Below are 21791 nucleotides of genomic sequence, written 5' to 3' on the forward strand. Positions count from 1 at the left end.
CGACAGAACGACGGTACAACGTAGAGCTTTTGCTTGTAGAGTGCGCTTTGTTTTGATAAGGCCTGGTTGACTTAAAAGGTGAATGCATATGGTGAAATACACGCATGTAATAGGGTTGATCGCCGTACCTTACTGCAGCATTTAAATTTAAGGCTTTTTTAAAAAGTGTATGTAGTTGATTGATAATTACTTGTTTACGTGCACAAGTGAGCTGGATTTCGAGGAAGTGTAAGATTTACTGGAGTTTGTTTATTTTAAAAAAATAATGAACATGTATTTAGACATTTCACACGTGATAGTAAGTACAGTACGTTGACAAAATAGTTGAAGGCTTTAGATTTAGGGAAATTACGTCTGATGACCATGTTTTCGCCACAAACTATTAATATTACGCAGAACTTTAGCTTCCGACTCATGTAGCATGACCACCACTCGTTTGGAACTTGGGTATTTCCTTGTAACAAATTGAAACAGTATTTTCAGTGAATAGAATAATGATTTATTAATTGCATGTTTGACTGACTGTTTTTAGTGGAAAATTTATATCCAAAATAAGTTTGTGCATTGTGTGCTGCGTTTAAAAAATGCCATTTTGTGTTGCTGTGTTTTACATGGGAAAAGTGTATTAGTGGTTTACTGTGTGAGTGCTTAATGGAGCTGGTTTTAACAAAACTTTGGTTTCATTATTGTGTGGCATTGTTTGAAATTGTTTCATAGTGACATGCTATCGCTGTTTGATGACCCACATCTTACATATCATTGGAATTTTTAGCTGTGGGAGTTTTCGTTTAGGCCTACCTACTGTGAGAGGATGAGCCCTTTTTTCCTATGCTCCAAAAAAAAAAAAAAAAAAAAACTACACAGTTAAGTCAGTGATACTCTGAACATACTATGAGCAACATCACACCATTGACTTGCAGTTGGATTATTAATATATCTGCATTAAAGTTCAGTGATTACATAACTCATCTGACTTTGCAAGATGCATAACAGCCAGTGTTATTATTCAACAAACATATTTTGTAATCTTATTGGTGGTTGTTGTTTTTTGTTTTGATTATGGTAATTGTTTCCAGCTGTTTCACTTACGTTGCTCACAAGACATACACAGTATCACTGAATGTTAACTGTGCAGTGTTGTTTGCAGCATTGGAAAGGATTCATACTTTAATAGCGTGTATAGTAAAACTTCCAGAGTGGAGTTGTGATATATAGTGGGATCAGCAATAAATCCTGTGTCTAATAATATTGTCATCAAATGGATGTAGGCCTAAAACCCAACTCTTCCTCCCTTCAGTTTTAAACCTGTATCTTTTGTCATTACCCAGGAATGCTGTAATTATTTTAGATTGTCAGTTTGTAGGAATTATCAGTTGGATGAATATTACCCCAGGATAACTTGCAGCTTGGCTTACGTGTACAGTTGGGGAGGGTGAACCTAACAATATTGTGTGTACATGTGCAAATAGAGACAGAACACAATAGTCACAGTACCTATATTGCCTTGTAGTGCCAGATTGATCTGTAGAGTAACTGATGATATAGCTTAGCTGAAGGCATAGCTTAGATTGAAAGGTAACAGTTCAGTTGCAAGTTGGCTATGCAAATTAATGTGATATCATGAAATCAGATATGTATAATTCCTGACAGGCCACTAAAGTGGTTTATGCATGTTATTTTGATAATGTGAGAGTGGACACGAGATATTAAGTTGAGTATTTCCTGTTGATCTCTTCTTGGAAACAGTGGATTGGAGAGGTACCTAAGGAAGATGATCCTCTTATTTTACCTGCATATTGCTCACAGTATTGTGTTCTTGCCATAGTCCTAAGTTGTCAAAACTCAAACTTCAAACAGTCCTATGTTTGCTTCACCATCTCTCAGTCATTGTTCTAATCTGTTGGCTGTAGCTCTGTTTGTCAATGTGAGAGGTCTGCACCAGCAGTAACTGTATGAATAAAATGCATTTTTCTGTATAAACCCATTAGCAGTTGGCATCTAATGGTTGTTCTTCCATTATATTGCTATTTGGAGGATATCTGGGTAGTAGAAATGACATTTTCACAACATGTGTGTTTGCAGTTTCAAGCTGAGAGAAAGGCTGAAGATAGGCAGTTCCATAACAAAATGCAACAGTTAGTGAAGAAACCATTCTCCCTCTTGCCAGAGGGCTACTCTGTATAATCCAGTATGTTGTCAGTTTTGAAGCAGTTTGTTTGTGCTTATGCACCAAATTGGTCCAGTTTTCCTTATTAGCATTAATGGCTTCGGAATGACATTCTCTAAGAGAGACTTGCCAAGGGTAGACCAGTGTGGATACTACTCTCCATTCAGCTTGAATATCTACATCATTTAAATATGAAATTAATCAAATGTATGCCAATTAACATACATCTAATCATTTTTATGAAAAATTCAGATTGCCTTATTTCTAATTACATATCACTCGATGACTTCACATTTTCAATGCAAATATGAATTCTTGATTATCGATATTTTGTGAAAGATTGTTTAAATTTAAAAAAAATCACAAATTTTTTAAATACTCTTTTATAAAATATTAATAACTAAGAATAATAAAAACTTTAATTTTGCTTAAGGTATGTAATTAGAAACAAAATGATGTGCGTATTTATTAAAAATGATTAGGTATGTATTAATTAGCATATATTTGATAAATTTCATATGTGAATGGTGTGTTGTTATACAGATTGAAGAAAAAATAAATAAAACAAATGAAAAAATCTATATATCGAAACGTAAACCAGCGATCCATTGATAACCCTGTGAGCCTCGTGGCCAATTGTGAAAGTTGCCTTTACTTTGGTGAATTAACACTCCCTGGAAAATTTAAAAATTGATTTTCTTGAGAAATCTTGAGATGCTTTGAACTACTTTGGGAAAGTGATATGCGAGTTCTGAAATTCACAAGTTAAATTCAAAAAATTACAGAAAGCTGATTGTCGGGTTGTCTCTCTGCCACGAACACAATAAAAAGGCAATTTAAACACAAAACTTATACACTTTGCAGCTAGTTGGCATACATAGCTCTTTCCTCCAACTTTAGGATTGCACACACGCATGCGGCCACCTACTTTTGGAGGACAATACAGAATGAATGCTGCAATACTTAACTGTAAACTACTGTCAAAATATTTGCATTAAATGTCTGTATTTGTTTCCTGGTTTGTCTAACTTAATTTTGTATTTTACAATTTTTTGAAAGTGGGTAGACCTCTTGATCATGGTAGCATGGTGTGCCTCACATTTGTCAGCTCTGAAGGCTCTTAAAACTCAATCTCCCAGTGAACATGAGTTTCAGTTTGTGATGGAATGTAGTATGAATGCTCAATTTCTTAATTACAAAACATTCTTTAAGTAATGGAAAGGAAATCACTTGTATACTACTTTGACTCTATTCCTATTCGTTGCTACTAAGATTTAATGTAGAAAACAATGCAACTATTGTTATGTATATGTAGCACATATCTTTCTGTTGAAGATTGAGCTTTATCATTTTGATGCTGTGTAGGTTTATGTATCTTGGCTACAGCATGTTATCTTGGATGGGCAGTTGTCAGATGTAAGCAATAACTTCAGGTGTGCCACAGGGAAGTGTGTTGGGACCCTTACAATACATGTTGTACCTCAATGATGTTGTGGACCATATTAATAGTAACCTCAGATTTTTTGCATATGATGCAGTTAGCTATAATGAACATCTGTCTGAAAGAAGCAGCATGAATATTCAGTCAGATCTTGATAAGATTTCAAAGTGGTGCAAACAAGACAACTGGCTTTAAATGTTCAGAAATGTAAAATTGTGCACTTCACTAATTGAATAATCATAGTATTGTATGCCTATGATATCAATAGTCACTTTTGCAGTCAGAGTTCATACAAATAACTGGGCTAACAGTTAACAGTGATATGAAATGGAATAGTCACGTAGGCTCAGTTGTGAGTAAAGCAGGTAGTAGACTTGAGTTTATTCGTAGAATACTAGGGAAGTGCAATCAATTTATGAAGGAGATTGCTTACTAATCACTCATGCGATGCATCCTAGATTATTACTGAGGGACCATACCAGATAGGACTGACGAGTGATATTGAACATATGCAGATGATGGCAACACAAATGGTCACATATTTGCTTAGCCTGTGGTAGCATAACTTAGAGATGCTGGAGAAACTGTACTAGCAGATTCTTCAAGATAGATGTAAACTGCTGCAAAAACCTACTTATAAATTTCAAGAACCGGCTTTAAATGATGACTCTATGAATATAGTAAAACTCTCTAGATATCGCTCACATAGGGACTGTGAGGACAAGATCAGATTAATTACAACACACACAGAGACATGTAAACAATCATTCTTCTCATTCTTCATACATGAACGGACTGGGAAGAAACTCTAATAACTGGTTCAGTGGACAAACCCTGTGCAGTGCACTTCAGTGGTTTGCAGAGTATAGAAGTAGATGTAGAAGACTGGTAGAATACTGTTGTCTGGATAACAAGATCCAGTAGACACACACAATGAAGTTTTCTGGTGTTCAAGCAACATTACATCTTATAATATTCTTTGAAGAGCAGTATCCTGTTCAGTATTAAAGTGTAATGAATCACACTGCAGAGGTTTTTCCCTCACCAGATGCACATTTTGCTTTCGTTTTATTATATTGCAACTTGTTCATTCCTGAATACTGATAAGTTTACCTGGTGCCTAATTGTGATGTAGTTCTTTGTTGTTATAAAGGCATCATGTGAGGTGTTGTTCACTTATTTTGACAGCTACTAGACATATGTACTCCTTGTGGCAGTTTGAAAGAATACAAACTGCATGGTTAAAACTTTGTTGTATTGTTATTGATAATTAACTTTCTACAGAAGGGATTTATTGGTGTTACTGTTTATGTACTTGTTTACCCTTTAGAAGAAAAATGAAATGTTAAATAGCTGTTGTAGTGGATGTATCTCTTGTAAGAGAAAGATAATTAAAAGTAGCTTCAAGAATGCCCAAGGGAAGTGAGTGGTGACCCTCACTGTTCGTGTTGTAACCTATATTAATGACTTGGCACCCAATGTTAATAGTAATCTTAGACTTTTTGTACAGGATGCAGTTATCAGTAATGAAGTACTGTCTGGTACAAGATACTCAAATTTTCAATCAAATATTGGTAAAATTTCAAAGTGGTGCAAGTACTGGCAGCTTGCTGTAAATGTTTGAAAATGTAAGATTGTACACTTAAAAAAAATACTATCCTATGACTACATTTCCAAAGAGTGATAATTGGAATTGGTTAATTCACACAGCTGTTGTTGTGTAACAATTTGTAAAGATATTAAATGGAACAATCCCACAGTATCATGTAAAACAGGTGACACGTCTCAGTTCATTGGTAGGACACTGGGTAAATGCTGTCAGGCTACAAGTGAGGGATTGTAAGCAGTCTATTACAAAACAACTGTGCAACACATCCTAGAATACTGACAAAGTTTATGGGGCCCCTAACAGATAGGGCTAAGAGGGGGGGGGGGGGGTTAATTGAACATATGCAAAGAAAGACATCACCATTGATTATAACAGGGTATCCAATCCATGGGCCGCATGCATCCCAAAGCAAATAGCAGTGTGGTGGCCCAAGAAGGAAGTATCACATGATCAAAATAAATAAATAAAAATAAAATCCATACAAATCCACTTATGTAAAGCTATGATAAATTGAATATTTTCAATTCGAATCGCCTGCCACTTGATTCTCTCATTTGCCCTTTTTTTCCCAGTAGTTATTGTTAGTTAGTGTTAAGCTTTTTAGTGCAGCCCGAAATCCTCATCTTCTTCCAATCTGAGCCAAGTAAGCTAAAAGGTTCAACACACGTGGATTATATGATTGTTTGACCCATCGGAGAACATCACAGAAATGCCGATAAATCTGAAAATGGCAGATGCTTGCACATAGATACCAATTATTCCACAAAAGCCTACTTAAAGAGCTCAAGAATCAGTACTAAGTGAAGAATCTGGGACTATAGTGCAGCCTCCTATGTATTGCTCCTCTAGGGGCTGCAAAGTCAAGATTGGACTAATTACAGCGTGTGTGAGCCCTTTAAGCAGTCATTGTTCCCGTGGTCTATATGTGAATAGACTGGAAAGAAACCTTGATAAGTTGTACATTGGGAAATACCATCTGTGCTCGTCAGTGGCTTGTGGAGTATAAATGTAGATTATGCAAATTTGCTCTCTCTCTGTCAAATTAAATAATGCCATTAGTGAATTCTTGTGTTTCCATTTCCTATACTTATGGTGTTGGTTGTTATAAAATTTTCAAGTATTCATGAAACTCATCTTTATTTCCTGTTTGTTTCAGGCTGCAGGAGTATGACTTGCTCAGCAATGGAAAGGAGCAGCAGGTAGTTCCTGAATGTATGGTGACACAAATGATCCGTGTGATGGCCCGCAGACGAAAAGCGGCAGTGAGAAGGAGAAAAACAAAGTCAGTAAAGTTATCATCAACAAAAAACAAGAAGAAGCTAAACGGACTGTCAGAACACAAACTCAATGGTATCTTAAGTCACCGGATTTCAGACACGAGAGAAGATAAAAATACAAACATGTGTTGTGGAGATTTGCAACCTGCTAATGCTAATGACATTCTGCACCAATCTACACCTGCTGCAATTCATCCTGTTCAGCCTGTTTCATCCATCCACAAGAAATTTGGCAAGTTCCGTTGTCTACAGGAAGTAATTGGAAATGAAATTATGTCTCCTGAGGGTTCAGATGTCTCGAAAGAAGTCATAGAAACTAGTCAGGATTTAGAGCCTCTGAATGAAGTAGTAATTGAACAACAGGAGGAATTGGACATCAGTAATGCTGAGCAAGTTGTGTGGACAGATGAATATGTGGAGGACATGATTGTTTGCGAAGGTGTAGAAATAGAAGTGGGAGATACAAGAAGCCAGGATGATCAAGAATTAGAATTTGAAGACAGTAGGGAGTGTGAAGCAGACCAGGTTTCAGTGATAAAAGGTAGTTACTGCCACGACTGTGGCAGAGGAGCTGAAATAGAGGAGTGTAAGTGTGTTTCAGTTGACAAATTAAGTGCCAACTCTAATTATGTTAATACAAGTAATTGTAGAACCAACCAAATAAATTATGTGAGAACAACCAATGAAAATACTGATGTACATAGTGAACAAATTGTGAAGTGTTTTGGTGGCTGTGGCGAGGAAAGTGACATTGGAAACCAGAACATTATTGAAGATTGTATTACGTATGAAGTCAGTGACAATTTAGAAACTACAGCAAATGATGAAACAGTTGTTAGTGAAGAGTTTGTTGTAGAATTACCAGTTCCTCAAGATCAAGTGCTTTGTGAAACTGACAGTCAGAGTGATATTTCAACTTTTAAAACTGAAGTACGCAACACTGATACAGATTTAATAAGCAGTGTTATGCCTGTGTCATCGGGGAGTATTGAAGACTTACCGGTTGCAGAAGAGGAGCACCATGCTTTAGAAGGCTGTGATAGTGTCCACAAGGAATATTTGAGCTGCCAGAGTCCCAGATCTTCTCTGTTTGGAGAGAGAATCATGGGCGAAGAAACCAAAGATGAGATACACAACTTTTCTATAGAAAATATAGTGCCATGTGTCAATGAAGTGACTGTTGTCACTGAGGGTACTGATCAAAGCTGTGAAGATTCTGGAAGCCTCGATATCAATGAAGCTCCTTGCTTCACAGCCAGTGCATGCGCAAATGAAAAAAATTGTCGAACAGAGGAGGTACCTGAAAGAAAACCAAAGTCAGTCAGTTCTAGAAGCCGTAGTGGCAGTACAGACACAACAGGATCTGAAAGCAGTTCAAACTGTAGTATAGGTGTGAGAAGAAGCAATCGCATTCGTTCCATAGGATTGTCGAGACAAAAATCGCGCTCTAAGAGTGATGTACCAAGCTCTCCTAAGAGTGTTGCAAGGGAAACCTCTGATGGAAAACATGTTGGGGCACCAGAACTTGTGTGTCCACCAGTCAGCAATGATCCCATACAGAAAGACAGTCTCAGTCATCCAGTTTCCACGTGTACTTTCCCAGCTGTTCCACAATCTGCAATATCTGCATTTGATCTCGACAGCAGCAAACCGGTGAAAGTGAAATCACGATGGCGACGATCAAGTGAACTTGAAATGGGGGGAAACCGTAGTGGTGACAGTGATGTGGTGGTTGGAGCACAGTCAGTATGTGTTTCAGATACACCTTGTAATACATCGAACAATGCACCCAGTTTTCCAGCAAATGAGAACATGTTGGATGTAGTGTCAACTAAGAAGGAAGTCCGTAATGAGAGAAAGGAAAGAGAAGAGAGAGAAATGGAGGAGAGACTTCGCAATTACGTTACATTGTATGAGAACGAGTATCTTACAGAAAGGTGGGTGTATATGATACAGACTGATTGTTGTAGGATTTAAATAAAATTTGTATTGCATGTGGTTCATGGTTGAATGATCTTTCATTGACATTTTGGAGCATGCCCGTTTAAGTAAATATATTGAAGGGTCATATCAGGCCATCTTCATGTTGATTAGGTCTCTGCTTTTGTTTCCAGACACAGAGCGTTCGGTATGTTATAAATATACTGGTTTCAGTATAACAGAAGGTTCCACAGACATTTTGTTTTTGGGTGTTGTTCTGTCCTGTGAATGTTGTTCACGTATTTATGAATTTTACTAGCCTATTGAGTCAGTGCTTAAAGCCAGTAGGGTTTTCTCCCCCGCTTCATGCTCTTGCCTATTGGCAAGAGGTTCCATGCCCATCTGGTACAGGAATGAAGCATTTTGTATAAATTGTCCTACTGTGGGCATTATTTGTCAAAAATTAATTGAACTTTCAGTTGTTAACAATAGACCTTCAGTTCTTATAAAATATAAGTGTATATATCATTTTAAATGAAGTCTGTGTGACATGCTTCTAACCAGTCGCTGAAACAAGTCCTGCTCTGTGTAGCTTGATAACAAAATAATAGCACTGTGAGCTGATTGGACAGTTTGTAGATCCTGTTTTCATCAGCCATTGTCACTTTCCAATGAAAATCTTTGCAGTGTGTCTGCACAGATATCCCTGCACTTACCCGATGAATATATGTTTGGATTACCAGCAGTGCAGATGCTTGTTGTGCACATGTATTAGAGGTCTAGGCTTAAGAGGCTTACATTCAGTTTTATACTTTTGTTTTGTAGAACACTGGAGAATCTCTAGAGATGTGGAAAGAGTTAGATGTAAACTATCAACCCGCCCTGTTCAGTTTAACATGAACTTCCGCCCATGGTGCAGCTGGGCATTTTTCACATTAACATTGACAGAGCTGAAAAAAGTGATACACGGAATGAAAAATCCTAGAAATGATGAAGGCTCAAACCCAACACCTTTGCGTCTTCAGTTTGGCACTTAATCAGTGAGCTACTGCCTTGTGAATCTTATTTCAAATCCTCAAGAATATTCAAGACTTGACAAACCTGAATTGATGTTTTCTGTAGTTTCTGACTCATCACTGTTGGCATCCGAGCCTTTGACCGGCATCACAGAGCAGCAATTTTATTCTGAACCTCGCTCTTGCATATTGGTCGCAACTTGTGGTCTGGTAAAAGAACACACTTTAAAGCTTTCTTAGTTCTACTGTTCTTACTGTATCAGAACGTTTAAGCCTCTTTTTTTTTTTTTTTTTTTTTTTTTTTTTTTTTTTTTTTTTTTTTTTTTTTGAGGCGGTTTCTTTTTTGAAATGCATTAAAACCTAGATTTTCCAAGAACCTAAACTGAGTTAGAAGCAAGGCTTCATGACAAAAGCAGATTGTTTAATCTCTCTCAAGCTCATAACCGGAACAGTTTTCAGCCGTCATTGTTGATCATATAGAGGAGATGTTGAGCTGCAGAAAGGCACACCAAAGAGACTGCTAAACATGTGAACTTTCAGCCAAAAGGCCTTCTTGTTAAGTACACACACACACACACACACACACACACACACACACACACACACACACACACACGCACACACACACACACACACACACACACACACACACAGAGTAATTTGTATTGTGTGTTTTCTATGGCAGCAATCAACTGTTATTACCCATAGGATTAGACTGCCACCAGCTATCAAAACACAGTGTGTGTTAGCCAGTAAACACGTGGCAACAACTTGTGTATGGATATGTTTAGTACTTAAAGAAGGATGTTTGTAAAAACTCTATAAATGAGTCGTAACATGTTATTTCCTACAGTGATTTCCATTGAGGTAATAATTTCATGGTCATAATTAGATAAAATAAACATATTGGCTACTATACAAAATTGCAGTAGCTAAGAATAATGCACAAAACATTAAATGTAGCAAAAATGTTGAATTCCAGAATGAAATTGTCACTCTGCAGCAGTGTGTGCACTGATATGAAACTTCATGGCAAACTGTGTGCCCGACAAAGACTCGATCTCAGAGCAAGTAGTCTAATGACTGAGCTAGCCAAGCATAATTCATGACCTGTCCCCACAGCTTCAATTCTGCCAGCACCTTGTACAGAGTTCGAGTCTTGGTCCAGCACACAGTTTTAATCTGTCAGGAAGTTTCATATCAGTGTACACACCACTGCAGAGTGGCAATTTCATTCTGGAAACATTTCCCAGGCTGTGGCTAAGCCACGTCTCTGCAATATCCTTTCTTCCAGGAGTGCAAGATCTGCAAGGTTCACAGGAGACCACCTGTGAGGTTTGAAAGATAGGAGACGAGGTAGTTGCAGCATTGAAGCTGTGGGGACGGGTCAGGAGTTGTGCTTGGGTAGCTCAGTCATTAGTGCACAACAGTTTATGAATGTTTGACATTAGTATTTTCAAGTTCATTGTTTCTAACCATATAAAGAGTTATATATTTAAAAGAAAGAAACATTTTCTTAGTACAAAAGTGACTGCTTTTTCTAATGAAAAACTAGAGACAATAAGAGGAAATAATATATAATAATGTGCCTACCACATCAAAGTAAGCAAAATTTTATATACACACATCAAAAAAAGTTTTGCATCATCTCTGTTCCGAAACCTGTTCAGGGTCTAGATTGCTATGCACACCAGTACCTCTAATACCCAGTAGCATGTCCTCTTGCATTGATGCATGCCTGTATTCGTTGTGGCATATTATTCACAAGTTCATCAAGGCACTGTTAGTCCAAATTTTCTTACTCCTCAACAGCGATTTGGTGTAGATCCCTCACAGTGGTTGGTGGGTCACGTCGTCCATAAACAGCTCTTTTTAGCTATGCCAGGCACGTTTGACATGTTTCAGTCTGGAGAACATGCTGGCCACTCTAACTGAGCGATGTCATTATCCTGAAGAAAATCATTCTCCAATAGGTTCGTTATAGTGGCACGAATTGTCTTGCATGAAGATGAATGCCTCATCAATATGATTGCACTATCACTCCGATGATGGCATTAATGTATCATACAGCCGTTACGGTGCCTTCCATGACCACCAGCAGCATATGTCGGCCCCACATAATGCCACCCCAAATAGCAGGGAACGTCCACTGTGCTGCACTCACTGGACAGTGTGTCTAAGGCATTCAGTGTGACCAGGTTGCCTCCGAACATGTCTCCGACGATTGTTTAGTTGAAGGCATATGTGACATTCGTCAGTGAAGAGAATGTGGTGCCAATCTTGAGCAGTCCATTGGGCATGTTGTTGGTCCTATCTGTACCGCGCTGCATGGTGTCATGGTTGCAAAGATGGACCTCGACATAGAAGTCGGGTGTGAAGTTGCGCATCATGCAGCCTATTGCGCACAGTCTGAGTCGTAACACGACGTCCTTTGGCTGCATGAAAAGAATTATTCAACATGGTGGCGTTGCTGTCAGCGTTCCTCCAAGCCACAATCTGTAGGTAGTGGTCATCCACTGCCGTAGTAGCCCTTGTGCGGCCTGAGCAAGGCATGTCATCGACAGTTCCTGTCCTCCATGTCAGAATAGCATCTCTTTGGTTCATTCCGAGACGTCTGAACACTTCCCTTGTTGAGAGCCCTTCTTGGCACAAAATAACGATGCGGACATGATTGAACTGTGCTATTGACCGTCTTGGCATGGTTGAACCGCAGACAACTTGAGCTGTGCACCTTCTTCCTGGTGGGATGATTGGAACTGATCGGCTGTGTGACCCCCTCTGTCTAAAAGACACTGCTAATGCATGGTTGTTTACATCTTTGTTTGGGTTTAGTGACATCTTTGAACGGTCAAAGGGACTATGTATGTGATACAATATCCACAGTCAATGTTTATCTTCAGGAGTTCTGGGAATCAGGGTGATGCAGAACTTTTTTGATGTGTGTATATAACATTCACAAATAACAGCTGGAACAAAATTGTTTTGTCCAAAAGTTATTGCAGTCTCAAACTGAATGAAAAATTAGACTTGTCTCCCATATAGCACAAAAATACTCAGTCAGTCATGGGGTGTACAAGCTAAGCTGCAACCACCGTGCTGCATTCTATGTAGGCATGACAACCAACAGGTTGTCTGTCCGCATGAATGGCCACCGACAAACTGTGGCCAAGAAACAAGCAGACCACCCTGTTGCTGAACACACTGCCAAACATGATATCCTTCATTTCAATGACTGCTTCACAGCCTGTGCCATATGGATCCTTCCCATCAACACCAGGTTTTCTGAATTGCTCAGATGAGAACTTTCCCTGCAATACATCCTACATTCCTGTGACCCTCTTGGCCTCAACCTTCGTTATTCACTGTCCTAGCCCACCCAGCCCCCCCTTCTCTGTTCACAGTCCAGCACTGTACAGCCATCGTTTCATAATCACATCCAGTCTTTTTATTTTTCTCCTTTTCTGCTACTTCTACCCCACCCTCCCCACCCCTTCCCCAACTCTCCCCTGCCCGCTGTCCCCTTCCCCATCTCTCCCCTGCCCGTTGTCTGACCTGCAGCACTTCACTGTCCGCCATCCCCACCATACTATCCCTCGCCTCGCTCCAGCCTCCTCCTTACCTCACCCAGTCACCACTTCCATCATGCACAGGTGCTGCTGTTCACTGTGTGGTTTCAGTTGGCTGAGACTAATGTCGTGTGTGTGTATTGTTGACAAAGGCCAATGGCCCAAAGCTTTAATTGTGAGAGCCTTTTTGTTGTGCCTATCTGCAACTGCATCACCACTATATGGTGAGTAGCACCTTTTCCTTCTCATAATTTTGTTACATTCCATTGTGGATTATCCATTGTTTGAATACTTTGTTTGTTCTTTTTACAGCTGGTCTTAATTTTGTACTGTTATCCCAATATGAACTGACAGTTTGTAATAAGATTGAATGTAGCACATTCAGGATCTTGTTAAACTAAGTGGTGTTGCGTTCCATACAAAAATCGTCTGCATGGTCACTAACACTGAAATCTGAGAGCTTGTTTATTTTGCTTATTTTCAGTCAGTTATGCCCTGTGGTTTTTATTTTGGGACTGTTCTGTGTATTAACATGGAAAATTGTGATGAGAACTATATGCAGAGTCAGTTTACAAACTTCATGTACAGGCTGTTGCTAGAATTTTCAGAAGTGCATAAAAATTGTGTTTGCTAGAGCTTTAGGAGAAATTTCTTTGAATAAGATTCGTTGATTTCACAGTGGCATTTGAATTGTATTGATCACTGTGCCTTGCAGTGCAGCAATCATCAGCAACAATACTCTTGCCAAAAACCGGCTAGCCCCGAAAGACATTATATGTTGGAAACATGTTGACTGTTAATCTGCTTTTAGTGGTTTGAAATGGAGTATCCAATTAAGGGTTGTTCTGTTGTATTTGATCTGATCACTAGAGGCCATATCATAGTTCTGCATATGTAGCTGGGTTGTGTGATCAGTGCTTTGCTTGACAAGTGGCCTGTGCAAATGTAAACATTGCAAAATATTATGCAAGAAAAGGTGTGTGGAAGACATCAGCAGACAATGCCTACTCAGAACTGGAGAATTCAGAATGAGATTTTCACTTTGCAGCAGATTGTGCACTGATATGAAACTTCCTGGCAGATTAAAACTTTCTGCCGGACCGAGACTCGAACTCGGGACCTTTGCCTTTTGCGGGCAAGTTCTCTACCAACGAGCTACCCAAGCAGGATTCATGCCCTGTCCTCACAGCTTTACTTCTGCCAGTACCTCATCTCCTACCTTCCAAACTTTACAGAAGCTCTCCTGCGAACCTTGCAGAACTAGCACTCCTGAAAGAAAGGATATTGCGGAGACATGGCTTAGCCACAGCCTTGGGGATGTTTCCAGAATGAGATTTTCACTCTGCAGTGGAGTGTGCGCCAATATGAAACTTCCTGGCAGATTAAAACTGCATGTCAGACTGAGACTCGAACTTGGGACCTTTGCCTTTCGGGGGCAAGTGCTTTACCAACTGAAGTTTGGAAGGTAGGAGACGAGGTACTGGCGGAATTAAAGCTGTGAGGATGGGGCGTGAGTCATGTTCAGGTAGCTCAGTTGGTAGAGCACTTGGCTGCGAAAGGCAAAGGTCCCGAGTTCGAGTCACGGTCCGGCACTCAGTTTTAATCTGCCAGGAAGTTTCAACTGGAGAATTATTCGGCAGCTTCCAAAGGAACTGTTGCTGTAGTTTTGAAAACCAAAGAGCAATAAGCAGCTTAGTGATAAGAGCTGTCTAGATGATAAGGGATTAACCTTTCTCTCATATATGCTATACTATGGAAATGTTAGCAAATTTTAGAATCATTTTCATGGCATCAGCTGGTAAAGCTTGGAGGGTAAATGTGTGTGTGTGCACCCTATAGGAGGCCTATCTACCATACAGTATTCAGTACGCAAGTAACAATGTAAGCCACCAGGTGTGATTATCGTATTGTGTTAAGACGTCTGTGACCCCGGATGTACTTAAGAATGTGTGGTGTTACATTATCCACAGAGAACAGTATGATGATGCTTTTTGTGCGATAGATATTTGATAATGGCTCTAATAATTTGATTCTCCAGTTCTCCAATTCTCCATGGCAAACTTCACCATTACTCTCTTTTTTTTTTTTTTTTTTTTTTTTTTTAAAGAGGGTAAATAATATAGAGAAAGATGTGAAAGGACAGTTTGTGAATTTGGTGCATTCTCAAAAGATCATTCATGCACATGCCTTCTATACATATTACTAATTTAAAGTCCCCTGCCGGTTTTTCTGTTCGTATGTGAAGGCTAATCCCAGGAATTACTGCAGGGATTTTGATATTGTTCTTGCAAATTGTTGATTTGCCAGGTAGGTTTGTATATACAGTTTATAATTTTATAGTAATGATGAGAGTGTAATATACATACTATTATCTGTCCGATATTTAATTGGTGTTTGAAGTGACATATCATGGCAATGATAGGAGTTACGGGCTGGTCAGCTACAGAGGAGGTGGTATGTGGCAGGAAGACTGCCACAACTTCTCCAGAGAGCAGAGAAACTTAACTAGAATGTATGCACATTATAAAATAAAGCTATCTTGTCATGTTTTTCCGTATGTATGTGAAGGCAAAGTTGAAGAACCATTGTATTAGTAACAGTTTTCACCGAATGATGGAGTGATTCACTAGAAATGTTTGTGTATACTGCTATGCCAGACAAGTCGTGTGGCCGTAGATACTTAGTGTTACCTACGTGAAGTGAGGGCAGTCTAAATTGATTAAAGACCTGTCTGAAATTGCAACCAACACTGTTCATGGATTCATTTAATGCAGTGATATCTCATCGTTTGGATGAAACTATGCTACTAGCGATTACGTGAGTCCTTTCACAAGACAGCTGAAGTGAGTCCAGCCATCGCAGGAAATTATCTGTATGCTCCGGTACAGAGGTGGCGTTTTGAAGTGACCCATAATTTTTTAATTCAAATTAAGATCCAGAACAATGAAAATCCCGGAATGAAATAATATGTAAAATAAAAGAAAGGCAACCACTCATCTATAGTTGACTGACATGTGATGTATAGAAACACAACAGTAAACAGTGTTTATACTAGCTGTTGAAGTCTTGCTCTTTTTGTAGTAGAAGTACACACACACACACACACACACACACACACACACACACACAAAACTGACGCCAACACTTGTGGCTGCAACTCATGTCAGTTAGCTATAGGTGTGTGGTTGCCTTTCCTATGCTTTACATAGAATTCAGTTGGTTATGTATAGGTATGGAGAGCCTCAAGAAAACTAGCCAAATTTTAAAGAATCTCTTAGAGCATACTGAGACTTGTTGAAATGTGCTACGCTTCATTGACCAGATATGCAAATTGGCATACTGTTAGAGTAAGTACTAGACCCAACGAGTATAGCTGTTGGATTAAGCCACGTGCTGACTTGATGTGTCTCAACCAGTAGATATCTTGTGTAAGATGCAGTTGTTATAAATGAAAAAGGAAGAGTTAAGCACAGCAGTTAAGGTTTAGTTTGGATACAGTGTTACTTGAAATACCCTCTTCTATGGACCATATGGTTACTTTCAGAGTATATATGTTGGAGAAAAATTTTGTAATGTTCCAATAGGACAGTGGTACGACTCTTATGACCGCAGATACCATAACGTGGTTCCAGTGCAACACTACAGAACATCTGAATACATTCCAATCTCTTGATTTACAGATGTTGGTAACTTGTGACATGTCTTGGAATCCTGCACGAAAACCAATAATTTTGCAAACAAAAGCTATGATAAAGCCACAACCAGAAGCCTGGGGAAAAATGTCGAGAAAGTTGTCATCAAAACAAATGAAACTAATTAATAAATGATTCAAAGTAGTATTTACACAGAAGAAACAAGATGCATGTTAATGATAGCTCTTAGTATGACAGTGTGCACTATTTAATATAATTGGATATATGAAAAAAACCACTTACCAAGCCGTGGCAGGAGCAAGTGCACACAAAAGTCAAGGAAATACGAAAACTTCTGAAACCAGTGGCTCCTTCCTCTGGCAGAAGAAGAATTGAAGGGGAAGGAAGGGGTGAAGGAAAAAGACTGGTGAGGTTTAGAAAATTACGGTAAAGTCGTTGAGAACCCCATGTCGGGGGAGACTTACTGAAAGGGATAAGAAGGAAAGACTGACTGTTGGGGCTGCACTGGATGAGGTTTGAAAACCTGACAGTTCAAACATGGAAGATAGGGTAATAAGCAAGACATGAATTACTGACCAAACATGGTGCAAGATTTAATAAGAGTGGAGAGCTAAGTACGATATATATGATAGATGTTGGGGATGGGGAAAATTAGACTGGTCAGAAAATAAAAGAAATAAAAAAATGTGGAAAACTAAGAGGGAATGAAGAAAGGAATAGTTAATGAGTAGAAATACGGTCTCTGAAGAAAAGAAAGTAAAAGTAAATCAAGGTCAAGTGGGGTAACGAGAATCAAGGAGATGTTGTAATGTCAGTTCCCGCCCAGGAGTATTGAGAAACTGGTGTCAAGGGAAAGAATCCAGATGGCACTTATGGTGAAGTAGGTAGTGTAGTTATGACTGTCATGTAGGAGAGTGTGCTCTGCAACAGGGTGTTGTGTGTTGCCCATTCATCCTAATGGACAACTTAACTTTTTGCTCTTGCACAATGTTTAGTCAGTAATCTTTGTCTTGTGTATTACCCTATCTTTCATCTTTAAGCTCTGTTTTCAAATCCCATCCGGTGCAGTTCCTTCTCACTCTCTCCGGTGCCTGCACTGACCCAGGGTTCTGGACTACTTTTCCATAATTATCCCCATTTTTCTGAACCTCCCTAATCCTTTTCATCTCTCTCCCTTCTCCTTCAATCCTTCTTCCACAAGAAGGGAGCCACTGGCGCTGAAAGCTTGCACATTTCGTTAATTTCTGTATGTGTTTGCTTCTGCATTTGCTTGGTGAGTATATTTTTTTAATCTATCCAGTTATATTTTCAAAAATTATTTTCATTAATATATAAGCTCCAATGTACATTATTTGTAATTTTTTTAGGTTTCTCTGTGCGTATTTTTGCACATAAGTCACAATTCAGAATTTTCTGGCCTCTGTTGTTAATACTATTGCAGTAATTCAACCCTACACAAATGTAAATATCAAATCGTTTCCATGCTGAAACACCTTTTTAAGTGTCCAGATAAGTTCAGTTGATATTAACACCAGAATTTGACCACAGGAACTGTTCCAAGAAAAAATAAATTAATATGAAATCTTAATATGTGAATACTTGGCACATGTTTAAAATGGATGACTGCTTACAGTTTTATTTTATTTGATATTGTGTTTAATTTTTAAATATATTGTGCAGTTCATGTGTAAAATAAATACTACAGCATCTTGTTGACAGTGATTTGTCACCTAAACAAGCTCCATAGTAGAAAATTTTCATTAAATGTTCAAGAAAATTGAGCAGAGGTAGGTAAGTAAAGAAGTAATTACATATGACTAATCTATACCATATTTATGTTGACACAGTCAAATGGTATCCCTAACAACCTTGCATTAAAAAAGTGCCAAGAAAATGGGCAGTACTGTCATTACTCACACATGCACTAGTAATCCACAAAGAAGAGGAGCTACTAATTGTGACTGCCCCCGAGAATTTCATGGTTCAGATGGTGTATTGTGCTTGTTTTATTTCCATCTTCAAAACTATTTTGATCAAATAATATACTGCACTTTATACTCTGTGACATCTGGAAAACATGTCAAGACCCATGATTTCTTCTTTAGTTCTTGCACATCATTTCTTACACTACATTAGATTACACTGCAGTACAAGTATTGTATTAAAATAGCTCTCTCCCATTCGTGCCAAATGAGTGATGCACCTGCAATGATATGACCGAATTTTCCATGTGTTGTGTTGGCCATTGCAGATCTACCAGATTACATGAATCCTATTCACATGTCTGAGTATGGATAAACGTATTGGAAAGTCATTATCTGACTCTAAGAAGACTGAACTGATGTCAGCCGCTCAAGCTACTACAAGTTGTGCAATTTCATAAGTGCTCTTTCACATAGAAAAATTGAGTGTGTCTTATTGGACTGCTCTTTAGAAGAAGGCTGCAACTATATGGTCAGAATATCTTTAATCAAGTGTGACTTGATAACCAAGAATAATTCCAAGTTACATGAGAAATTGAATCTTTGGTGTGATCTTGCTTCCTACATAAAGTGAAGTAGTGGATAGAATTAAAAATTACAATCTATGTGACGTAACCCATACATCTAGGTGCTTGATCAGGCATTATGATCATAGAACTAGAATAGAAATAGTTTTTGTTTATAATAGTGAATTTAATAAAAATGATGGAAATAGAATGTACTCCTATTAATTTAGAGTATGTCATGTAAAAAATAAATAAACCAGTAAACCTGATTCATTTATCTGTAAATCTGACTTTTGGTTATGCAGCCAATATTAAAGGACAGAAATACAGAATAACTCAATTTCCTGGGTAGTAAATCAAAAACGCTCTGTAGTAGGATATTTAATGTGTTATGTCGTACCACTGCACAAATACTATCGCTGAAAAGATGTCGTCACAATAGGTTCTCTTGTCAATGTTGAAATGTAGCTTTATGGAGCATAAATTGTCTCAAAGAAAATTTGTCGTGGAACAATAAGAAAATTAACTGTAGACAAATTGTGTCATGTTGACAGTTGAGTCCATTGGATACTTCTGAGCTACAGAAGCTATTTCCCACTTTGAGTGAATAAACTATCTCTGAGCAATTCAGAATGTGATGACAACTTCAGAAATTACCAGCAGGGACAAAGAGGAGGAGGAGAAGAAGTAGTAGTAGCAGTAGCAAAATGCCATACATACAAAGAATGATGATCTGTGTGGGAAAATCTGCTAAAGCTACATAAAGTCACTGTACCAGAGAAATAATCAAATAAGAGAGTGAATTGTAAGGGGCAATTGCTTTACTGTGGCAAAACTGGATGATGTCTCGACTTATATCTTTCAGAACCAAAGTTTCATAATATGTGACCTATTAATCATAATTAGTCAGTAATTCTAAAGTACTAAGACCATTGCAGCAGGCCTGTTCGTTTTACAAAATCCAGTTCTCTGCAACATATGCACTCACCATCGAGAGAAGCAGAATACACTGTGAGCTCAAAAAATCAGTTTAAACAGTCTGTGCAAGTATGAGTGCCCTTCTTTCCTTGATTTTGCACATAGAACTGCTGACTTCAGTGCAGCGATAAAAACTTTTCATCAGATGATACAGGAAGCACAGCTGATTGTCACACTGCGGAACAAGAGATCAGTGCTGTGTCGCGGTAGCAGCTACCACCATATTAGCTATTGACAAAAAAAAAAAAAAAAAATTCCATCTATTAAGTTTTCAAACATTGTTATGTTTAAACTTGTAAATCATATTAAGTCACTTACTACACTTCCTTTCAAATCCTGTTACGAAGATTTTGATAGTTGTATGATTAAGATTTGAACACTGAGAAGTGAGAAAGTTGCTTTACTATATGAATTTTCATATAGAATAAAATCTGGGAGCAGTTGTGACCAGATAATCAGTGAGGCTGAACCTTTTTCACGTCTTAGGGCTGAATGCCAATTATCTTTCTTGGGCAAATCACATTTAGGGTCTGCTGGAGAGGCCTAAGGGTTGCCGTTTTTCGCATAAAAATTTTCATGGTCATTAACTCCGTTAGTGGAATTTTTTTGTGCACACTCCTTTATCTCAGTCTGTAATTTCACCTGGTGCTGGCTATTGCAGTTGTGCCATGTGCCTTGTTCATTCACTAAAACATTTCTTTGTTGGTTTCAGATTATGGACCAAAGCTAAAGAAGATCAGAATCACATAGAATGACATTTTTCCTCCCCCCACACAATTACAGGTTGTTCTCCCTGTGAAATATTTTAAAACGTGATGTTGCATACCCAGGACCTGCATATTATGCACACCAAGATGTTTTTTCAAATATGCTCCCTCATGCACCCTCCTCATCTCTTTTTTCTTTTCTGTGTTATGTTTGGCAAAAATTCTGGAAAATAAAAATGCCTAGCTGCAAGATGGTGTGCTTTGCTTTTGGTATTTGAGGGGAAAGGGGGGAGGGGGGAGTGTATGCAATTGCTGATGTTTGTTACAGAGAGGATTTTGTTTACCAAGACTAATTGTGAATATTTCACTGCAATGTTTTTGTACCAAGCATGTGTATTGCAGCATGCAATGTCCAATAAATAGCAAAAAATCTTCTGATAATATCTTTTTTCAGTTTGCTCCTGGCCATTTGGTATCTTTGGAGATAGAAATTGTTCATATTCATGCCATCTCCGTTCTGGTTATAATCCATTACTACACTTGTTTTGGCCTGATGACATTCTTTAAATTTAATTGTTGAAACATATTGTGAAATGTGCTGACAGTCATGTCATCTCTTGTCCTTCCATTTCATCAGTATCTGTTTGTTTGTTTGTGTATTCCATTGTGATTTCTTCCTTTTTGTCACATTGTGCCAATGTTGTCGATGTTCTGGAGCATTAGTTTGTCAACCAGATCTGGAGTAACACACCTGTTGTTAATATAATACAATACCCTTTTCTGATTAGATCTGAGCATACTGAAAACAATGAGAGAATTATTTTCTTTTCAAGATAGTATGTGTCATTATTGAAGGTGGCCCGTAGTTACTAAGGGTGACCCATGCAAGCTGTTCTTCTGTAGTTTTGTTTTCCGCATATGTTAGTTCAACCCTTCAAAAAGGAAGTGGATGTACAAGTGAACCATCAC

General features: G+C 38.4%; 1 protein-coding gene across 5 annotated transcripts in view; it reads left to right on the forward strand.

Annotated features, from left to right (window-relative positions):
- The window catches only part of LOC126335445 (uncharacterized), a 226621-nt gene that overhangs the window by 868 nt on the left and 203962 nt on the right, over positions 1–21791 (forward strand). For all 5 annotated transcript variants that reach the window (XM_049998734.1, XM_049998737.1, XM_049998735.1 and 2 more), the window contains exon 2: positions 6374–8431. In XM_049998734.1, coding sequence (XP_049854691.1) covers positions 6374–8431 — 2058 coding nt within the window. The remainder of the gene's footprint in view (positions 1–6373; positions 8432–21791) is intronic.

This window comes from Schistocerca gregaria, chromosome 2, assembly GCF_023897955.1.
Source record: "Schistocerca gregaria isolate iqSchGreg1 chromosome 2, iqSchGreg1.2, whole genome shotgun sequence".
NCBI classification, from domain to species: domain Eukaryota; kingdom Metazoa; phylum Arthropoda; class Insecta; order Orthoptera; family Acrididae; genus Schistocerca; species Schistocerca gregaria.